A 20,643-nucleotide genomic window follows, 5' to 3' on the forward strand; every position below is an offset into this window, starting at 1 on the left:
TGAATTCATTTTGGTTACAAGACAACCATACACCATGACGAGCAGCTGTTGAAATAAACATGTTTGCCCAAAATAATTGTTTTACTAATGTGAGAAACATGGTTGATCTTGTCATTTTTCCATAACAACAGATAGACAATTAAAAATCTGAGCGCTAACCTTGGGTTTTGTTTTTATTACCAGGCAACAAAGATGACAAAGGACCCAGAATGCACCTGATGACACCACAACAGAAGTGTCAAAAACACCACGAGAAGCAGAAGATGAAGAAGTGGAGTGGAAAAAATATTGATATCGCGCTATTGGCCCATGCAATATGCATATAACAGACATGCAATAAGTTTCATATGGAATTTTTTGCTTTTATCTGAATTTGACCAGTCAGCCACTTGCTAAAATGTGCACCACCATCCACTAGTTGAACATTATTGAAGTCATTACAATTAAATAACTCTGAATACATTTTACTGCATGAGAAATATAATTTGTTCATTAGATAATAAAATCATTATCAGTCATTTCTTTAGATCCATATTAAATATTGCAATATCTATTGCTATATTCAGCAAAATCGCGTATTGCATGATTTTCCAATTTTGTGCAGCCCTAATTCCTGACGTTTTTGAGCCAGCTGATGAGACCAATTTGACTTAGTCATTAAAATGTCTGTAGGAAGAGTCAGAACGTGAAGCTTGAGCTTGACAGCAGAGAAATCAAGAGCTCCTGAAGAATGACAACATTAACATTGGACTATCATAATTTGAAGTTCGAATAGTTGTAATGGCCTGTTTTGCAGCATACCAAATCAAACATTTTTAAAATATTTTTTCTCCTGTAAGTTGTCGACACTTTTACTGAACTTATTTAAATGTGTCTTGCAAACAGTATCATTGACCATTAGAAAAATAAAACGTGTCACACACACTGTATTCGGAACAACCTGTAAACAATAACCAAAATACTATTGCAGGTACAGTGCCAATGCAGTACATGACACATTTATGGTTTCAAGATTAAAGTGCGGAAGTGCACACACTGCACATTTCCCCATCATTGACCAAGAAGACCTCAGAGTACTGTACTCACGATGATGTATTGAGAATGCAAGACCCAAGAGGTTCCACAGATGAAAATATATTACACATTGTATTTGTAATTGACACTTAATGATGCATTATCGATCAACAAACAGCAAACTGTACATTTTGTTTTTAAATCAAATGAATCGTCCTCAGTTACAGTGCATCTTTGCAGTTTTTATTTCAAGTTTTACACACAGTAGGCATGGTAGACTGCTATTGTGGAGCCATCCATCGCCGTCCCATCCATCTCAGCTGTACTCTCTATCCTTAGACATCGTATTGATGACTGTGACCACCCGGATATAGAAACGATGCGCAATCTGGATTGGTTTACCTGGTAAATTGGAAACAAACAAAAGCTCAAGGTTATTAATTGTAAAACGTGAAACAATCATATCCATCCATCTTCATGTAGTTATGGGAAAACAATGTAACCATCCATGTTTCTACAGTTTCTTGTTCATGTTAAATGTCTAGTACAACTAAGGGTAACCACTTCATAACCTCTGCAGCTATAATATGATGCTCTTTTGAGGGAGAACAGTCAGAAGACCTTTGCAATAATCAAGTCTACTGGAAATAAAAGCATGAGTCAGGTTCTTCTGGTATGGAGCATGCAACCCTTCGGTCGAAGTCTTTTAGGTGGTAAAAGGCTGCTTTAGTGATTTGTTTGAGATGGCATTTATGTGCACAAGTATACAGGTAATGACAACAAAATTAACTCGTGAATTGAATTCAAGAGCTGATATCTCGTAATTTTCCATGATTTTCTAATCAATATCACTATCGTACTTACAAATCAGTAACTATGGCATTGTGTTAACAGTGCTTTTGGACATTCCATGTTTTTTTCTGTCTGTTAGTTACACGATATACATTTGGTGGCACTAGGCACTAAAAATGCATAAGAAAATAAAGAAAGGGGGTGGCGATTTTTTTTTCTTCATCATAACTATGCACATCCATTGCCAATGTCGTGTATGTAACTATTACATACAATTTTGATTGTCTTGGAAGCCTGTGTGTGATAGTGGCCAAGTTAAAAGATGCTACTTACCGTTATGAAAATGTTGAAAGTACTCTTCGATTCGGAAGTTAGCGTCCCCCCCAACGGTCATGCAACGGTCCCATGAGGGCTAAAACTTGTCTTCCGCTAAGCTGGAAAGCAGTTGGGAGCTGCTTCACCCCGTAATATAACAAAACTTTTGTTAAGTAAATAAAAGTCAGCAGAAAGGCAGATAAAATACAAACAGGAAAGCACCGAGTGCTAGTAAACAAAACAAAACAAAAAAAAATCGAAGAAGCGCCCATGATGCAACGCGGCGTGACGACACGTTGTCAAAGTTCTGCCTGATTGGATATTAAACAGCCAATCAGGATTTTCTCTCCTGTCCGACTCCTGATTGGTTAAGAATTGTGGCACAAATATTACGCCTTGACCCTTGCATCGCAAGCGTAAATCAAAGTTTCGTACGTGTTGAGGAGAGACGTAGCAAGCGTGCGCGAGGACTGTTTTGTACGCACGAAACACATTTTGTACGTACGAAACACATTTTGTACGTACGAAACACATTTTTGGTACGTACGAAACACATTTTGTACGTACGAAACACATTTTGTTACGCACGGAATTGTGGCACAAATCTAACGCCATACTCCGCTAGGGAGGAAAAAGAGGGGCAAGGCAAGGCAAGGCAAGGCAAGGCAAGGCAAGGACTGTGACTCAAGAACTGTGAGGACGCTTCCATGCAAGGGTTGTGACACTTCGGCAAACTGCAGGTGGTGGATGACGGCTATTTAATGGCTAGGTAATTGGTGGAAGGTGGAAGCAATCATGGGCGCGGACCAGTAATGAGCAGAGCAGGAGGAAGAGCAAGTGACCTGAGGTTAGTGACTTCAAAATAAACAGGAAGTGACTTGACAAAATAAAAGTGGACACACTGGCCTGCCTATGGCGGCGTGACAAAAAAATCACTAAAAGATATTTTTAAACAAATATATTTCCTTTAATTTTGACCCCCCCCCAAAAAAAAAACAGCACAGTCACTCTTCAATAGTCTTAACGCTCAAAATAAAACACAAAAATGCTCTTTTAGTTTAAGATTCACAATTTTGAAGTATTTCCAAACCGGTGAAGTTTTGGTGAAAAACGCCAGTTACAGGCAAGGAGGACTCTGCTATCGGTCGCTTGTACTCATCTGCATCACGAGTACTCGAGTACTTGAAAAAAGGCTGGTATCGGTAACTCGCCCATCCCTATAAATCAACATTAGTTTCAATCAAGCAATGTTAGGCAAGTTTTCTTATCTACGGGAAATATTACTTTTAGCACATGATAATGTTCTTAGTCAAATACCACATTTTACTGGATATGTATTGCACAAACTTGACTTCTGAAAAGTGCAAACTTGCCATACCGGTAATTCTTTTGGCGCCATACAAGATGACCGAATAAATGAAGTTATGCAACAACCGAGTCACATGAAGCAAGACATTTGATGCTTCCATTGTGGGCAATTCATTTCAAGCCACTTTCAAGGTGTCTTAAAATGAATGTAGTTTTACATGACTTTAATCCCGTGGTGCCTCTCAGAAGTGCATTGTGACTCAGACCAGAGCACCATGTGCTCCAGCACCACGTGATTAGCTGTCCTGGACTGCCTCTCCTTTGTGATTTGAGCTCTGATCCCGTGATTATATGCAGTGAAGTATAAAACGGAAACATATCCGAAAGAGCATGTTGGATTTGAGAACGAGCATTTTTCTTCCCACACTCACCCTCTCACCCCCAGCTGTGCCAAACTCAGGCAGAGGCCCGTAGAGATGCTGCCCGAGTGGCCCTGATGAACTCTCTTGTCAATGAGCTGCCCTGTCGACGCATCTGCCCTCAGTTCATTGCTCAGAGTCTGCAGCAGGCCACCATAGACAGTGATGTGAGCTGTAACACGCCCAATGGAGAAAACATAGTTGATTCTATCCTCAAGCTTTATATTAACCTTCTGTATTGTATCTGGCAAGGTTTCTATAGAAGATGCTAATGATTCAAGCACACATATAGGAACATACAGTCTGCTTCTCCACTCTTACACGGGAAGGACCATGCTGGAGTTCCAGGTAAAACATCACTCGAGATATGACGTTTTTTGTTTTGTAGTTATAAATAAATTATATAAAATGTAACAGACCTGCATGTTTTGTATTACGGTACTTGTGTTGCACAGGAGATGATGACAGTTTTTCAGTTACTGCACTGGAATGGAACACTAAAAGCTCTGAGAGAAAGGCAATTCTCTCGTCAGGTGTGTACTAGTGTTAATTTTTTTCAGCCATTTTTAAATTTAGTCTCAGTTTTAGTCCGGTCTCAATTACGCTTGTTACTTTTTAACATAGTCAACCGCATCCCGTTTTTATTTAGTCCGTTTTTAGTCAACTATAAACATACCATTTATTCTTTATTTTAGTCCAAGAAAACCAATTTTATTGGTCTAGTTTTAATCAACAAAAAATGTCAACGTTTTAGTCAGGACCCCTGTAGACTATATATTTTTTTGTCAGCAGATTGTTGAACATTTCGGATCTAAAACTATTTCACATAATTTTCTTTCCTCTTTTTGATTAAAAGAAAAAAAAAAGACGACACACAATTAGAGTCTATCAACAAGTGGCTGTATGTCTCCATGCTATGAGCTAAATTAAATTAGTCCAGTTTCAATCACACCTCTTAGTTTTTATCATAATTAGTCAAGTTCATCCTGTTTTTAATTAGTCCATTTTTAGTCAACTATAAATATAGTATTTTAGTCTTTATTTTAGTCCAAGAAAACATAATTTTATTCATCTAGTTTTAGTCAACGCAAACTGTCAACGATTTAGTCTAGTTTTAGTCAGGACAATTATATATATATATATATATATATATATATATATATATATATATATATATATATATATACACACATAATATACATATATATATATATATATACACACACATATATATATATATATATATATATATATATATATATATATATATATATATATATATATATGTGTGTGTGTGTGTGTGTATATATATGTATATATATATATATATATATATATATATATATATATATATATATATATGTATATATATATATATATATATATATATATATGTATATATATGTATATATATATAGATCTTGTCATTTCCTGTTTTATTTTGAAGATACTGACTCTCCTCTCGTTTCAGGTCACTTGCCCTTCCTCATGTGGTGTCAGTGTCTGTCAACCCTGATTCCTGATTGTGTCCACCTGTTTCCCATTACCCTCATGTGTTAAATAGTCTGCGTCTCCCCTGTCTTCCTGTCTTGTGTCAAAGTTTTTCGTCTTGATCATGCAAGCCCATCCACAGCCTTGAGCCACAGCCTTGCTATTCTTTGTCTCGTGTGAGAAACTTTTGTTTGTACTTTTCATAGCCACAGCTTAGTCTTTAGTTTAGGAGTGCCTTTGGTTCTTTTGTTGTAGTTTAGATAGCCTCCCTTTTGGAGCGCCCTTAGTTTGCCTTTTCATAGCCCTTGTTTTTGTTTTCCCCTCAGAGTGAGGGGGTTTTGTTTAATAAACATCTGCCTTGGTGGCCTAACTCTCTGCACCTGAGTCCTCGATTTTGTCATAGCCTGACAGTGTCACCGTGTGTCACAGAGACAAGATTTTGTAAAATCAAAATAAGTTTCATCTCGTTTTTGTTCATGAACTAAAATGTCCAGTTTTTTATTCATTATGAAAATATACTTCACATTTTTCTCTCGTCTTCATGAGTTGACAAAAATGCATCCTGATTTCGTCCCAGTTATTGTTTATTAATGAGGGTTTTAGTTTAATCTAGTCTAGTCTCGTGAAAAATGTTGACAAAATTATTTTTTGTTTAGTTTTTGTTGACAAAATAAACACTAGTATGTAAAGTCACATCTTTACTGCAAACCTCTTGTCTCGTTCAGAGTGTGATTACCTATTACACCCAGCGTGGTCTTGACGAGTATATGCACAGCAGCATGGCTCTGGACTGGCTCGGGCGGGAGCAAAGGTCACCGGGCCTACTGGGGGAGGAGCTGCAGGCGGCGCAAAGGGAGCTGCTGCTGGCCCGGCGTCGAGGCGTCGAGCTGCGTTTCTACAAGGAGAAGACAGGCATCCTTACCTTGGCTCTCAGTCAAGCATACATTCCCCACAGCCAGACACATGATGACAAGGAGGAACAAATTCCCTTGCAAATAATGTACTCCCATGATAGTGAAGTGCCGATAACGCCATCCCGCAGTCCGTCACAAGCCCCTGCATGAACACACGAATCAATCAGCTTGTGAAAATTGTGGCAGGAATGTTTCCTCCGATTGTTACTCAGCCTGCTCACTTTGTAGTCACGTGCATTCACTAAATCAGAATATATCGAAAGATACATCAAATGTAAACAATTTAACAGATTCTCAACATGTACATGTACTTGTATGCTTCTATTACCATACCACTATCTAGCACTAAACATGATTTAATTGAGTGCTTACGCCTTACTGTATTTTATTTAAGGTAAGCATTTGATACATACAAAAGGGCTCACAATGAATAGGACTTAAAATCAGTATTCTTTGTAGTGTCATTTTAGCTGTAGATGAAAATTATGCAACTTTACGCGTATACACTGTCATGTTCTGCCTTTCTTGTCTTTTGTATATCAACAAATGTTGTAGGCTGCATGTTTTATATGACTCGTAAAAGCAACTGTGAAACATGTTGGATGGCAGGCCAGTTAACTATGATCTTGAATTGTCATTTTTACAGACCAGGTCATATAGCTAAGTCAAATTTGTGCATTCAATGAGATTAGTATACAACATTTACAGCGAGCCGCGTGTATATGCATTGAAAAGGGAAAATGTAAATAAATTGCTTCAGTCACTGTTTACAACATAATGACTGTAGATATTTGTGTTTGATATTTCAATTGGAATTTTTGATAAATAAAAACGCAATGCATCAAATATGTATGTCATATTATCTGTTAAAGCACTGCCTGATACTCTTGAATGTAATTTTGAGTAAACCTCTTTTGAAAAAATACACCTTTCACCAAGTACAACCACTGTAATGCCCATCATACAGAAAATGGGTACAGTTTTAGCAAAATTAACCCCTTAATGTAAATATTAATATTCTTTAGATATTTAGATAAATAAAATATTCAATTTCAAATTTCATCGTCGGGGGGGGGGGCTTGTTTGGGGGGGTGGAGGTATGGGTGGGTGGGGGGTTGGGTGTTGGGGGTCGGGGTGTGTTTGGGGGCCGGGGGTGGTGGGGCCTGGGTCGTGGTGGGTGGCGGGTTTGGGTGGGGTGCGGGGGGGTCGTGGGGGGTGGGGGCTGGGGACCGGTGGGGCGCTGTGGGGGCCCGCTGGGCCTCGTTCTGCGGCCTTGGGCTCGGGGGTGTGGGCCGGGGCTGGGGCGGGGGGTGTTCCGGGCGTCTGGGTCGGCTCGCCGACCGGTACCCGCTCGGGTGGCTTGGGGGTGGCCTTGGTGCTGCCGCGGCCTGGGGATTTCGGGGGGGGGGGGGCGGTGCTCGCTTTGCTGGACCGCGGTTGACGGCTTCTTTCTTTGGTGGTGGTCCTTATGCATGCCAGATCCGTCGCACCAGCATCTACTGAAACTCAACAGAAGTAGCCTCTCCCTCCCACAGCCCCTTGAATCAGTGGGTGCTGGTGTCTGTGGATCTCACTTGGCTTTATCTATCCTTCCCTCCTTCCTCTCTTTAGTTTTTCCTCTGGTCACTTGAGGTCTCAATTTATTGGAAGTTTGAGGCTTCTGGGGTTGGCATAAGACTCTGGTTTTGTAACCACGCAGGAGGGGTTTTGTTGGTGCTGGATTTCACTTTGATGGATTGGATGTACTGGCTTCTATGGATCTCACTCTGCCTTATCGATCCTTCCCTCCTTCCTCTCTTAATTTTTCCTCTGGTCTCTTGAGATCTCGCTAAATTTGCTGGAATTTAGAGGCTTCCGGGGTTGGCGTAAGACTTTGATTTTGTAATCATGGGGAAGGCAGGAAGTGTTTGGTCGGTGCTGGATTTCGCTTTGATTTATCTTTCTTTTCTCTTTATTTTTTTCTGACCTTTTCTCTGGTCTCCTGACCATTTAAACTTCACGACTCTGGCAAGATTCTGAAGTACCTGGTTAAGGCGAAGGGTAATGGGATATTTATAAGGCTTTAGGTGAATTAATGAGTATAAATTTATACGTATTTGCACGCGCACGCACGCACGCACGCAAACGCACGCACACACACACAAAAAAAAAAAAAAAAAAAAGAGCAATGATGATAAGACGTTGAATCGGTAAGACTACCGAATGAACAAATCTGAGCTCTTAGGGGAAAAAAATAAATAAAAATATTTAGATAAATAAAGCTGTTCATTATTTGCTTTGTCATATGTGATGATTTTGGAGATAGAAGAGCAAAAGGAACAGAGGTTCACAGGAACATTTTAGAAACAAGGAGTCAGAGTACCATATGGCAGTCAGTGAATGGAGTGACTGGGGGAATGAAGCGAGTGAAGAGCATGAGCAACTGTGTCATGCTTTAACTAGTAGGCTAAAGTGCATAGGAGGGCGTTACCAACTTACCACATTGTTTTTTTTGTTTTGTTTTGTTTAATAAATTTTGATTATTACAGCTAACAAATTCAAAATTTCACCACCTCACAAAATTACAATCTTGCAGCACATTTTTCAAGTAGATATCTAAAATTTATAAACGAAATATGTATGTATTGTCAAGGTGGAAAGTATGCGTTTATACTGTAGAAATAAATGCGATTCAGGTTTTGAACTGGTTCCGATATATAATGTGGATGTTGTTTATATATGGTTTGGCCTTTCTCGACTTCCGTAGTAAGGTGGAGTTGCCACGTGACTCAAGATTGTGACAGCACAGTTCCTGGACAAACAAAACAAATGACAACTGAGCCGCAAACGATACTACTATATAACATGTCATCCGCTTACATTAAATGTTTTTGATATTTTTATGACATGCGAAGGAAAACAAGGACGTTCTAGACGCGCTAGCTAAATTAATAGCGAGGTAGCTTGCGCGATGAACAAACAAGCCTATTCCCGTTAGCATCATAGCGTAGCCTGGACTTCGTCGTATTATTATTAAATATTATTATTTTAATGTGGAACCTCTTTAATCTCGTCCTGTATGTCTACTCCGTGAAGTAGACACGCTTGTAATTGCCTTCTTAATTGTGGCCATTGTGTTTACAAGTCCTGTCGGTACAGTATTTATCTTGTCAACACAGCCTACCACTGGCTGCTTATCAACGAAAACGTCGTTTGCTGCCTTGCCATGGGCTTGGTGTCGATTCTGTGTGCATAATATTGCGAAGAAGTCTCTGACCGAAAAGTGTTTCCCGGGGGTGTTGTGATGTGAGACACGACCTAAAAATGGAGGCTGTGCGACCTAAGAAGACCAAGGCAAAAGTCGGTGGAAAGGTGACTACTCTGTACTTGTTCTCTTTTGCATTTTATTAGGAGGCTTATAATGGGGTGCGCCTATCTAAAATAGGTCATATTATGACAGTATACAAGTTACAAACGAATGGTGCTTTATAGAGCATTTTATTATTTTTTCGTGCTTTTGATTGCTTGATCAGGTCCATCATTTATTTTCTGAGTAGATTATTTTCTAATATCTATTCTCAGCTGGTCAGGAAGCATAAAACGACACAAGACAAGAGAGATGCTGCCCCTTCAGCCGTTTGTGATGATGCTTCCGCCTCTGAATTCACCAGCATCCCCCTATGCCTCCCTCACCAAGAACCACAGGAGGAAAAGCATGAGCCCACTCTTACCCCTGAGACTAAAACCCAGGCCTTGGATCAACCAGCAGAATTGCATGAAAGCTCCTCGTCAAAAACTGTGTTGACATCCGTGTTAACGGAGACTTTACAACCCCCTTTAGATTTGTCTCAGTCACCCCAAGCTACAGTACAACAGACACAGCAGAAAGAAACAGAGGGCACAAGCGTGTTGGTGTCTGAGCTGCAGGGCACGTCGCAAGCGTCATGCCTTTCGACACATTTTGAAGTCAAACATGTCCCCAGTGCACCTTCACTATACCCATCTGTCCCAACGCTGGAGGAGGGATCCTTGCTAGAGCTTCACAGAGAAGCTGTGAAGAATTGTGGGAAAGGACCTGCTGTTTTAGCCCTTGCCGAGCAGGAATCTTCTCCACCGAGTTTGCAGGCTATCGAGTCTGTAGCTGAACTTTCCAAGAACAAACTCTACCCTGAATTACCAAGAACCACAACAGAAGTCCAGGTATTGTCGTACACTACGTAACAAATTGCTTAATATGTCTATATTTGGAGGGTATAGTTCTGCTTTCATTTTACCTCGATGAATGTTTTGTATTTTGCCAAAAGAAACTACAGAAGGGGACTTTTTCTAGATCATGTTATTTACCCAAGTATAAAGAACCAACAACCGATATTTGCTAATTATTTGATGTGAATGCACTTATTGACAGCTTACTTGTTTATTTCTTTACCTTGCTTTTAAATGTATTTAACTCTTTTGTTTATAAACACTTTTTTATAATTATGTGAAGCACATTGCGCTGATAAAGCTGGTTTGCCTTCATTAGAATAGATACACAACAATAATCTATTGAGAACACTTGAAGAGGTGTATCACAGATTCTGTCTTTGTAACAGTAATATTCCTATTGTTTAACTATTTTCGGGAGTAATTTAACAATCTCAATTTGCATTGGGAAAACTACGAGAGTATATTGCATCACGTGGAGTTGTTTTCGATGACATTTGTTGTCTGTCAAGAATTTTTTATGTGTATTACATGAATGGTGCAAAAATATCTAACTTGACTGACCGATGAATACTGTATGTTCAACTCAACTTTATTTATAAAGCGCTTTAAAAAGAGGCATTGCTGTATACTAAGTGCTGTACATGAAACAGAAATCGGTTGTGCAGTAAAGAATACGGTAACAAAAACAAGAACAAAGCAAACATTTTGAAGTGAGTATACAAGTTTTTTTTAACAACTAAATCAATTTTACATCAGTAAATAAATAAGAAGTAGGCGAGTGAATAAATAAATAAATAAATAGATAAATAAATAAATAGATAAATAAATAGAATAAACATCAAATTCATACACACCACAAAACACCAAAAACCATCTTAAGTCTCATGGTACGGCAAAAGCCAAAGAATGCAGATGTGTTTTAAAAGAGGATAAAGAGGGGGATTGCTGCGAGCATTATTTTGCTGTGAATGTCTCTGATTGGTCAATCAGAGGAGCGAGAACATGCCATGATTGCTTGTAGACATTACTAGCGAGTAGGGGTGTGAATTGCCTAGTACCTGACGATTCGATTCGTATCACGATTCACAGGTCACGATTCGATTCGATACCGATTAATCCCGATACGAATTTATAAGTCGATTGTTGCGATTTTTTTTCATTCAAATTTAGAAAATACTAATCAGTAAGCTTGTAGAGTGTAAGATTTATATGAAAATGTATTATTTATTTATCTGAAATTTCAGTCTTATAGAGGTTGTAATTTGTTTCATGTTTGAACAGCATTGAAATAAAATATTAAGGCTTAATGTTCCGTTCATATAACATTCTTCCATGCTTAAGGTGTGAATCCTAAAAAAAAATATAAATAAATAAATAAATAAATAAATAAAAAAATCGATTTTGCCGATTATTGAATCGATTCGAGAATCGCGCGATGTAGTATCGCGATATATCGCCGAATCGATTTTTTTTAACACCCCTACTAGCGAGTATGAATAACACAAATGTGCACTTATAGGGCGCTGCGTGACAGTAACGTAACGTGCACGCCTTCTCGTCGAGAGCACATTAGCTTAGCGTTCGGTAAGTATCACAAAGTCACGTCAACTCGGCGGCGACTTTTGTTTTGTATTTGAAAGTGTGAAATGAGTAATTTAAAAAATAAAAAAAATAAAAAGATTAAAAAAAACTTAGCGGCGACTTACCAGTTACGGCAAAATAACCACCGCGGGTTGTTTATCTTGGCCAAAAAATATGCGACCGCTTCAGTATTATCCAACCACCGTCTGCTTTTTTATTTCCCCCCATAAGAAGTGCGTCTGATCAAGTACTTTTGTTCACAGCCACACGCTCCGGCATTGTTTTTATGCAACAGCAAACGACGCGTGTACAATGTGTGTAAAATGGACAAAATGACGTGTGACGTTATGGATTACGTCACCACGTCTTTTTCGCGATGTTTCAAATTCTTATCACCCCAAAAATACACCGGTAATATTGTAGAAGGTAGGGGTGTGAATTGCCTAGTACCTGACGATTCGATTCGTATCACGATTCACAGGTCACGATTCGATTCGATACCGATTAATCCCGATACGAATGGTCACGATTCGATACCGATTAATCCCGATACGAATTTATAAGTCGATTGTTGCGATTTTTTTCCATTCAAATTTAGAAAATACTATCAGTAAATTTGTACATGTACACTGTAAGATTTGTATGAATATATTTATCTTCACATTTGAACAGCATTAAAATAAAAATATTAAGGCTTAATGTGCCGTTCATATAACATTCTTCCATGCTCAAGGTGTGAATCCTAAAAAAAAAAAAAAAAAAAAAAAAAACGATTCTGCCGATTATTGAATCGATTCGAGAATCGCGCGATGTAGTATCGCGATATATCGCCGAATCGATTTTTTTTTAACACCCCTAGTAGAAGGTATGATATGTATGGAAGCTTATTGCATTCACTTGGTAAAAAAAAAAAAAATGTTTTTGGGGAGCTTTTTTTTTTTTTTTTTTGAGTATTTTTTGTTTCTGTTTTCCTGAATTTTATAAAAATAAAAAAAATTAAATAAATATTTAAATATTTTTTCTCCTGTTTTTCTGATTAATTTTTCATCCTGTCTTTCTCAATAATTTTTCCCTGTTTTTTTATATATGTTTTTTAATAACAGAAAAAAAATATTAAACAAAAAACAACAACAAAAAATTACTCAAAAAACAAAAAAACAAAGCTCCCCCAAAAAATTAGTCAGAAAAACAGGAGTTTATTTTTTATTTATTTATTTATTTATTTATTTTTTTAAGTGAATCCAATACGCTTCCGTAGATATGGAACACCCCTAATCTTCATTTTTGTTTTGTTTTTCCTGCAGTTTTCACGCTATTATGGGTTCCTCTCAAAAGTTGCATGTTAGGTTAACTCAGTGCTTCTCAAATAGTGGGGCGGGCCCCCCCAGGGGGGCGCGAGGCTCCATCAAGGGGGGCACGTTTGACCTCGGGGAACATGCTTTATTATTATTATTTTTTTAATTTACGTATTTATTTTTTACTGTCCTAGAATAAAGTGCAATTGCACCTCCACTACATTAGGGGGCAGTGGCGCTCTCATTATTAGCAGAGTGTGTGCAGGGAGCATTCGCTCAGTGGTGTAGGGGTTTTGTTTGCACTGAGCATGCGCGCCTTGCACACAGCAAAAAAAAAAAATCAGTACAAATTATTTTATATTTTAAGTTTATATATATATATATATATATATATATATATATATATTGTGCTACTGACTTAATGTTGGTGATCAGTTTGAATGCATTATTATTTATTGATTTTATGTAATTTTATTTTTCCGTATCATATGGTTTGACATGGTCAGTCAAAAAATGTTTATAGTTTAATTAAGGATTTAATTGTATTTTTGAATTTCAGATGCACTTTAAATCTTTTCTGTTACAGTTAATAAAACTATTCTTTGTTGTAAGTTGGTCCATATTTCTTTTCTTTTTTTTATCCTCTTATACGTTAATACAGTGTTATGCAAAGGTGTGCTTATAACAATTTTATTGACAAATGATACTATTTATAGTCGCTACTATTATATTGGGGGGTCGAGATGTTTTCTTCTTACTGGGGGGGCATGACAGAAATAATTGAGAAGCACTGGGTTAACTGGAGGTATAAGCAGTAGAAATGTGGATGGCTGATCATTATTATAAAATATTAATAACTTCATCCCAGTGTCTTTCTTTTTTTTTTTTTCTCTCTCTTTTGCAGCCATTCTCATTGGAGCAGCTTAGTGTTTGGGAGCCTTGCGGAGGCTTACGAGCTTGGCTAGAAGGCGTTGAAGTATGCACAACCCAGTTCTGTGCGCTCGCTCGACAGGACAGCCACGAATTAGCCGAACTTCTGCAAAACTACTGGCGCTGTCGCAGACAGCTGACCCAGTCTCACACACAATTGCACACGCAGTCGTCTGACTGTAAAAGCACTCAAAATCGTCTATGGAGCTTCAGAGATGAACAGTTAACGCTCCAGGTTCAGTGTTTCCTAAACCACAACATATACAAATATGCAGTTAATCCAGTTTTTTTTTTTTTTAAATGCTGATATATTAATATTTCTCCCTTATAGGGTGTGTGTGCAGACCAATCCAAAGTGTGTGGATACCATCGTTTCCAGCAGGCAGAGTTCAGTCAGAGTGTGCTGGCTGAGCTGAGCAAACTTTTCGAGATTCGCAGGGATCTGCTCCATCAGAAGGTGGCCTTGCATGCATATACTGCTTCGCTGTCGCGCCTCCAGGTGGAATCTTACTTGTACTGCCTATTAAAAGGTGATATATACACTTATGCTGTAACCCAAAGTGTTGCCGCCGCATAGTTTATTCATGTATATTTGTGATTCTGATTATGATCCCACAAGCTGAAATTCAATTTATATTCTGCATCACCTTTTTGTTGTGCTCGGCATATTGAAGCAGAACACGCATGCAGGCAAACGACAGTAGTTGTTGTCGGAGTGAGGGCGCGTGCAAATAGCGGCTGTACACATGATCTGAGTTAATTTCTTGTTTGTGTATTTTTCTCATCAGACTGTTCAGCTAGCCAAAGACGACCCTGTTCCATTCAACCCTTGAAAAATGCCATCAGTGTCCTCTTTAGTTTCACAAGAAGAGTCCTTGATGACACACAGTTCCAGGCGGACATCCATTACTGGTTGGAAATACTGGTAATACTGTACAGTAAACGCATTCTCTCTCTCTCTCTCTCTCTCTCTCTCTCTCTCTCTCTCTCTCTCTCTCTCTCTCTCTCTCTCTCTCTCTCTCTCTCTCTCTCTCTCTCTCTCTCTCTCTCTCTCTCTCTCTCTCTCTCTCTCTCTCTCTCTCTCTCTCTCTCTCTCTCTCTCTCTCTCGACTGCTCAGTGGATGCATTTTGTCATGTTTGTGACTCTTCAGGTTTCAGTACTGCTGCATGTTGGAGGGTCAGGAGAGCACCTGTTCGTGCTGTGTCATCTGCTGTGCTGTCCTGCTGAGGTGGGCAAGTGGGCTGCGCCTTTCCTTCAGGTTGGCTAAGAAAACAATCTTCTATCTGTTGTCATACGTATAAAGTATCAAATATATTAGTTATTATGATCTGCTCAGATTGAAGTATCGGGGAGTACATGTGGAGTGCAGGACTTCATGCAAGCTTTGGCTATTTTAATGTCGCCTGCTCGGTAAGTACAGAAATACATTTGCAAATCTGCACATTAAAATATATGTTTAAAGGGGAAATCTACCCCAAAATCCTCTATACAATGATATATTCTATGCAGCCCCACTATTGTAAACACGACTTTCTGATTAATATTGTGTTTGTGGAATATGAGTTATCCATCTTAGGGGGCAGCCATTTTGTTACTTGCTGTTGACTGAAAATGACATCACAATTGCTCAGTGCTCAGGTAAGGACCAATCACGACTCTGCTTTAGAAAAGGAGTGAGTCGTGATTGGTTGTTACCTGAGCTCTTCGGCAACTCTGATGTCATTTTCAGTTGACATCAAGTGGCAAAATTGATGCCCCGAGATGGATAAAACCAAATGTTGATGTTTAACTCGTGTTCCACAAACGTGATATTCATGTTAATGAAGTAATTTTCCCCAATCAAAACACATTTGTCTAAGCTTAGTTACCTTGTTTTTATGAGAGGAGCAGACCACATCTGCTATGATGCAGTTGTTGTATTACACCAATGTTGTCTTGGCAATGTGTTGACTTACTAAATGATCCCATAAAAATCAAGCCACTGCATATGACTTACCCAATTGGATTTCTCTTCCGACTGTAGACACCGTGCAGAGTTTTTGGGTCATATGAAACCATGCGAGAGCCTTAATTCGGCTTCATCTGGACCTGAATCAGGCAACTGGACTCTTGTGGATGAAGGAGGAGAGGAGGTACTTAATAGCTAGCCATCTACATCTTTTCAAATCATTTGACTGAATATCAAATGCGCTGTCCTCATTTTTTAGGATGAGGATCCAGAAAGCAGTTGGTTGTTGCTGTGTGAAGACGACCTCATCTCCTTGATGTCCCAGTTTCCTTTCCAGCAGCTCTATTCACACATGCTGGGAATGAGCAAGCAGGGTAAATGTTTGCGCCTTTCCTGTCTTCTTAAGATCAAAGTAAGGGAGCATTTGAAATGTGATTCCATTTATGAGTGAACTTTTGTTTGTAGGTGTCTATGAGCCTCAAGGGTACTCCAGTCAGAAGATGATGCGTGTCTTTGCTTTTGCTTCCTCGCTCATTGAAATTCTCGCCCTTGGCTTACAAACCTATAACAGGGCCCGATACAGGCAGCTAGTCAAACGAATCGGACACATCATACGGTCAGTGCGGCAAGTGGTTCATGCAGTTGATACACTCGTTTTGCCGCATATTGGCAGAAAAATTTGATTTTTTATTTTTTACATCTCTTGCAGGATGACACTGTGCTATGTCAGTGATCACTGGGCACAATATGTCAGTGTGACTGGTACAAGTGGATCCAGCTCTCATGTCCACTCTTTGCCTCCGGATAAGCTGCAGATGGAATATGATCATCTTTTTCTCAGGGCTGTTCTGCATGTTCTCAGAAACAAGAGGTGTGGTAATATTCCCATTTTCCAAGATTTTTTCCGAAGAGAGCAAAAAAAAAAAAAACAGGTATTCTTATTCCTTTATTTCTTTTACAGGTTGGGAATTTGGTTATTCATGTCTGAGATGCCATACGGGACTCTATCCAGCCCCATGCTATGGAGGATCCTTTATGTGATGCAGTGTGCCGAAACTGCAGGACTGGAAACTCTTAGTAATTCTAGTGACACAGAGTTCTGCATTCAGGCTCTAAGAGGTAAACAAGCAAAACAAAATCTAATAAGAATATTGACATTGGTTTGGATAACATTCTTCTGCCTGGTTTCAGTTTATATATAAAACCGTATGTGCGATCCTTAACCTAGATCGACTGGTGATGACGAGCTGACCCATTTTTTGTTACAGAACCTGAACACCAAGACAGGTTTGAGTTGTGGTTGTGTGAGGTGAACAGCTCGGATGGTATCTCGCTCCTCACTGCGCTCGCGCACATGGCCACGCCCACTCAGTACTCTGATCCTGCCTTCGTCACAACCATCACGCTGCTGATTTACCAGGTATGACTAGAACATACGAAGGGAGGAGGAGAGTTCTGTTTATCTACGACTGGTCTGCAACGTGCGGCTCTGGAGCCACATATGGCTGTTTAGTCCCTCTCCTGTGGCTCTCCGTGGAGCTCTAAAAAAATAGTTTTTTTTGTTTTTTGTTTTTTGTTTTTTTTTGCATATTAATTTATATTTTTTAGACAAAATATTATTTAAATGAATTCATTGTTTAGGAAAAAAAAAGATTAATTAAATATTGTGCGATTGGCTGGCAACCAGTTCAGGGTGTACCCTGCCTACTGCCCGAACCCAGCTGGGATGGGCTCCAGCACCCCCGCGACCCTTATGAGGAGTAAGCAGATAAGAAAATGGATGGATGGATAATTAAATATTCCGAAAATGTCAGCGTTCAAAAATTTCAAGTTGTCAAAAAGACAGGTAGATGAAATAAAAAAAAAAAAAAAAAAAAAAAAGTGACCATAAATGTAAAGTAGAAGAGGAAAAGGCAGAAAAGCAAACATTCAAAAAGTAACCATAAAATGTCCACAACAAAAAGAAAGGCAGAAAATTCCAATGTGCACAAAATTGCCCCAATAAAAATAAATAAATAAATAAAAATCAGAAACTTTATTTAAAAAAAAAAAAAAAGGCAGGAAAGAAACTGTTCAAAAAGGCAAAAATGTCAGAAAATTGATGGCAAAAATGTCAGAAAAAAATGTCATACAATAGCCGAGAAAAAAAGAGAGGCAGAAAATTACTCTAATATGCCCATAAAATTGCTAAAAAAAAAAAGTCAGAAATTTGACAGAAAGACAGAAACGTCTAAAAACATGAAAAACAAAGTCTGAAAAATTACACACATTACAGAAAAAAAATATCCAAAAACGGAAGACAAAAGGTAGAAGAAAACAAATCTCTACATATTGGATGCTGCATATTATTCTGTTAGCTATTGGGCCCTCAGTACATTAGACTACTAACACACTGTTTCCTTCATCACAATGTTCAAATGTTTTGCGGTTCCAGAGAGGTTATTTATTTATTTGTTTATTTGGCCTAAAATGTCTCTTTTAACAGGAAAGGTTGCTGATCTATGATAACATAAGATACACCAGCACAATCCAATGAGATCCCATACAAAGAGCTACAGTGATTATTCTACTTTTGCGAGGATTATAAGGCCAGTTTTGGACATTGTCAGAAAGCTATGTTTATTTGTGTTGAAGATGGGTAATTGTTCTTTGGGATTCAGTGGCTTCATTGTAAAAAAAAGAAAAAAGAAAAAAAAAAGAGCTCATACTAAAAAAAAAAGCACAATATTGTGCTTTTGTACATAACAGCAATGCATATAAACCACCTACAATCTATAATAACAATAGTGAGGCACTTAATTGCTAATACAAGCACACATTGATCGCTTCACGAGCAAATTATGTTCCACTTCATCTGACAATTAGCATGGATTTTAAACATAGGAGGCCAAAACATCCCGAATGAAAATTAAATTGTACTAATAAACTAGCCACTAGAGAGTGCTAGAACTGCACAAATGGAAATCAACTTGACTTTTTTAACAGATGTGTTCCTTTTAAATATTGTAAACGTGACGACGATATTGTGGCAGTTTTGATATGACGATATCACAACATTTGTGACATCCTAGCATACATACTAGAAATACATTTCAGCATGACCTAAGTACCATTTGCAATCTTTGCCTAGATTAGAAAACCGTATTATGCAATAAACTCGCTGGTGACAGTGTCTTCATATCTAAGCTTCTTTGTAAAAGCAGAATTTTTGAAGCAGCTCTTGTACTTAAGCTGTAAAGCTGGTCCTTGTTTTGTCTCCAGGTGTCTTATGTGAGCGTGTCCACCAGAGAAATTTACTCAAAGGTCGGAAGAGAGTTGTTGACTACCATAGCATCGGCCCATCCCTATGTTATCTCTGTGCTTCTCGGGAGGCTGAGAGAAACTATCCAAGCTGTGGGCATGGTTAGTCGTGTTTGTGTCCTGAAGTTTCACCAAGAGACAGTATGTAAACCCTTTTCTGTACGACAGGTGGCACTATACTTGTGTAAAGAGCTTCCTCTGAGTCTGTGGCATCCACAACCAGAGGAGATATGTGTGATCGGAGCGTGGTTGCTCCAGCATCCTCTATCGGCTGTGGAGAATCGTCTGGCTTGTGTTATACTGGAGGGTCTGAACTGGGGATACTCACAGGTGGTTTCAAAGGTTTTCCTAGTTGCATCATGTACTTTTCACTTTGAAATGACTAAGCCTGTTTGTTTGTTGTTGTTTTTTTCAGGACGGATCCCTGGCCTTGTCGTCATCACTCCACTGTAAAGTGGCTCTGCTGGTGGCTGAGGCCTATCAAAAGTACCTGACTGACAAACCCTATAGTGGCCTCATATCCGAAGGGATTAAACAGGTAACTCATCATTACTTTATTTTGACAACCTTTCACTGACAACTTCTCTTTTTCCTTCAGGTGTCTTATCTTGCGAGTGTCCTTCGCTTAGGCGTGTCTCCAGAAGCGTCGTTCAGTCAGTGGGCGTGGCAGCTCTTACTAAGGCTGAAGCTTCATGCAAATGCTCAGAACCCAAAAGGGGCCTGGGTCGTACCTGCTTTAGTCGCCGTTCCACTTGCAGAACTCACGCATTCTCCCAGCATGCACTCTGTTCTCCGGGCTGTAAAAGCCGGCATCCCTATTGGAGCATACCTGTCGATTGCCATGACAACCGTGGGGCATAGGTATGGACTTGTACATTCATAATGATTTTTACAGGTCAGGGAATGAGATAAATCCATGTGTTTGATTTTTCACCAGCCTGGAGCACTTTTGTACCGACGGCGTCAGCTTGTTAAAGAGTTTGATTCAGTCTCGCCACCTGCGAGCTGCTGTGCATCTTCTAGACACCATCCTTCCCCAAATCTACCCGCTCAGTTTCTACCTTCTCAACAACTCTCAGTAAACACAATGCACATTTTCAACAACTATTTCTGCATTACATCATTATTAGCTACCTCTTTAATACTT

The 20,643-nt window shown here is 39.0% G+C and overlaps 2 protein-coding genes and 2 long non-coding RNA genes across 9 annotated transcripts in view; 3 read left to right on the forward strand and 1 right to left on the reverse strand.

Annotated features, from left to right (window-relative positions):
- The window catches only part of LOC144019746 (uncharacterized), a 1,080-nt gene extending 509 nt beyond the window's left edge, over positions 1-571 (forward strand). The window contains exon 2 of the long non-coding RNA XR_013283761.1: positions 184-571. This is a non-coding gene — a long non-coding RNA (uncharacterized LOC144019746). The remainder of the gene's footprint in view (positions 1-183) is intronic.
- Positions 1-6,543, forward strand: part of lix1 (limb and CNS expressed 1) — a 37,944-nt gene extending 31,401 nt beyond the window's left edge. For all 5 annotated transcript variants that reach the window (XM_077522474.1, XM_077522479.1, XM_077522476.1 and 2 more), the window contains exons 3-6: positions 3,875-4,015; positions 4,101-4,196; positions 4,304-4,381; positions 6,065-6,543. In XM_077522474.1, coding sequence (XP_077378600.1) covers positions 3,875-4,015; positions 4,101-4,196; positions 4,304-4,381; positions 6,065-6,403 — 654 coding nt within the window. In that variant the 3' untranslated portion in view covers positions 6,404-6,543. The remainder of the gene's footprint in view (positions 1-3,874; positions 4,016-4,100; positions 4,197-4,303; positions 4,382-6,064) is intronic.
- On the reverse strand, positions 1,119-2,386 carry LOC144019747 (uncharacterized). The gene is made up of 2 exons (XR_013283762.1): positions 2,140-2,386; positions 1,119-1,416 (listed from the first exon to the last, which is right to left on the reverse strand). It is a non-coding gene; the product is annotated as an uncharacterized LOC144019747 (long non-coding RNA).
- Positions 6,544-9,013: 2,470 nt separating the features above from the next.
- epg5 (ectopic P-granules autophagy protein 5 homolog (C. elegans)) overlaps positions 9,014-20,643 on the forward strand; it is a 42,712-nt gene continuing 31,082 nt past the window's right edge. For both annotated transcript variants that reach the window (XM_077520632.1, XM_077520633.1), the window contains exons 1-18: positions 9,014-9,604; positions 9,815-10,432; positions 14,222-14,482; positions 14,579-14,777; positions 15,036-15,172; positions 15,399-15,506; positions 15,585-15,658; positions 16,272-16,380; positions 16,456-16,570; positions 16,662-16,812; positions 16,906-17,067; positions 17,158-17,315; positions 17,465-17,616; positions 19,458-19,598; positions 19,665-19,826; positions 19,912-20,034; positions 20,095-20,357; positions 20,434-20,574. In XM_077520632.1, the coding sequence (XP_077376758.1) occupies positions 9,557-9,604; positions 9,815-10,432; positions 14,222-14,482; positions 14,579-14,777; positions 15,036-15,172; positions 15,399-15,506; positions 15,585-15,658; positions 16,272-16,380; positions 16,456-16,570; positions 16,662-16,812; positions 16,906-17,067; positions 17,158-17,315; positions 17,465-17,616; positions 19,458-19,598; positions 19,665-19,826; positions 19,912-20,034; positions 20,095-20,357; positions 20,434-20,574 (3,122 nt within the window). In that variant the 5' untranslated portion in view covers positions 9,014-9,556. The remainder of the gene's footprint in view (positions 9,605-9,814; positions 10,433-14,221; positions 14,483-14,578; positions 14,778-15,035; positions 15,173-15,398; positions 15,507-15,584; positions 15,659-16,271; positions 16,381-16,455; positions 16,571-16,661; positions 16,813-16,905; positions 17,068-17,157; positions 17,316-17,464; positions 17,617-19,457; positions 19,599-19,664; positions 19,827-19,911; positions 20,035-20,094; positions 20,358-20,433; positions 20,575-20,643) is intronic.

The sequence above is a fragment of the Festucalex cinctus genome, chromosome 5 (genome assembly GCF_051991245.1).
Source record: "Festucalex cinctus isolate MCC-2025b chromosome 5, RoL_Fcin_1.0, whole genome shotgun sequence".
Lineage (NCBI taxonomy): Eukaryota > Metazoa > Chordata > Actinopteri > Syngnathiformes > Syngnathidae > Festucalex > Festucalex cinctus.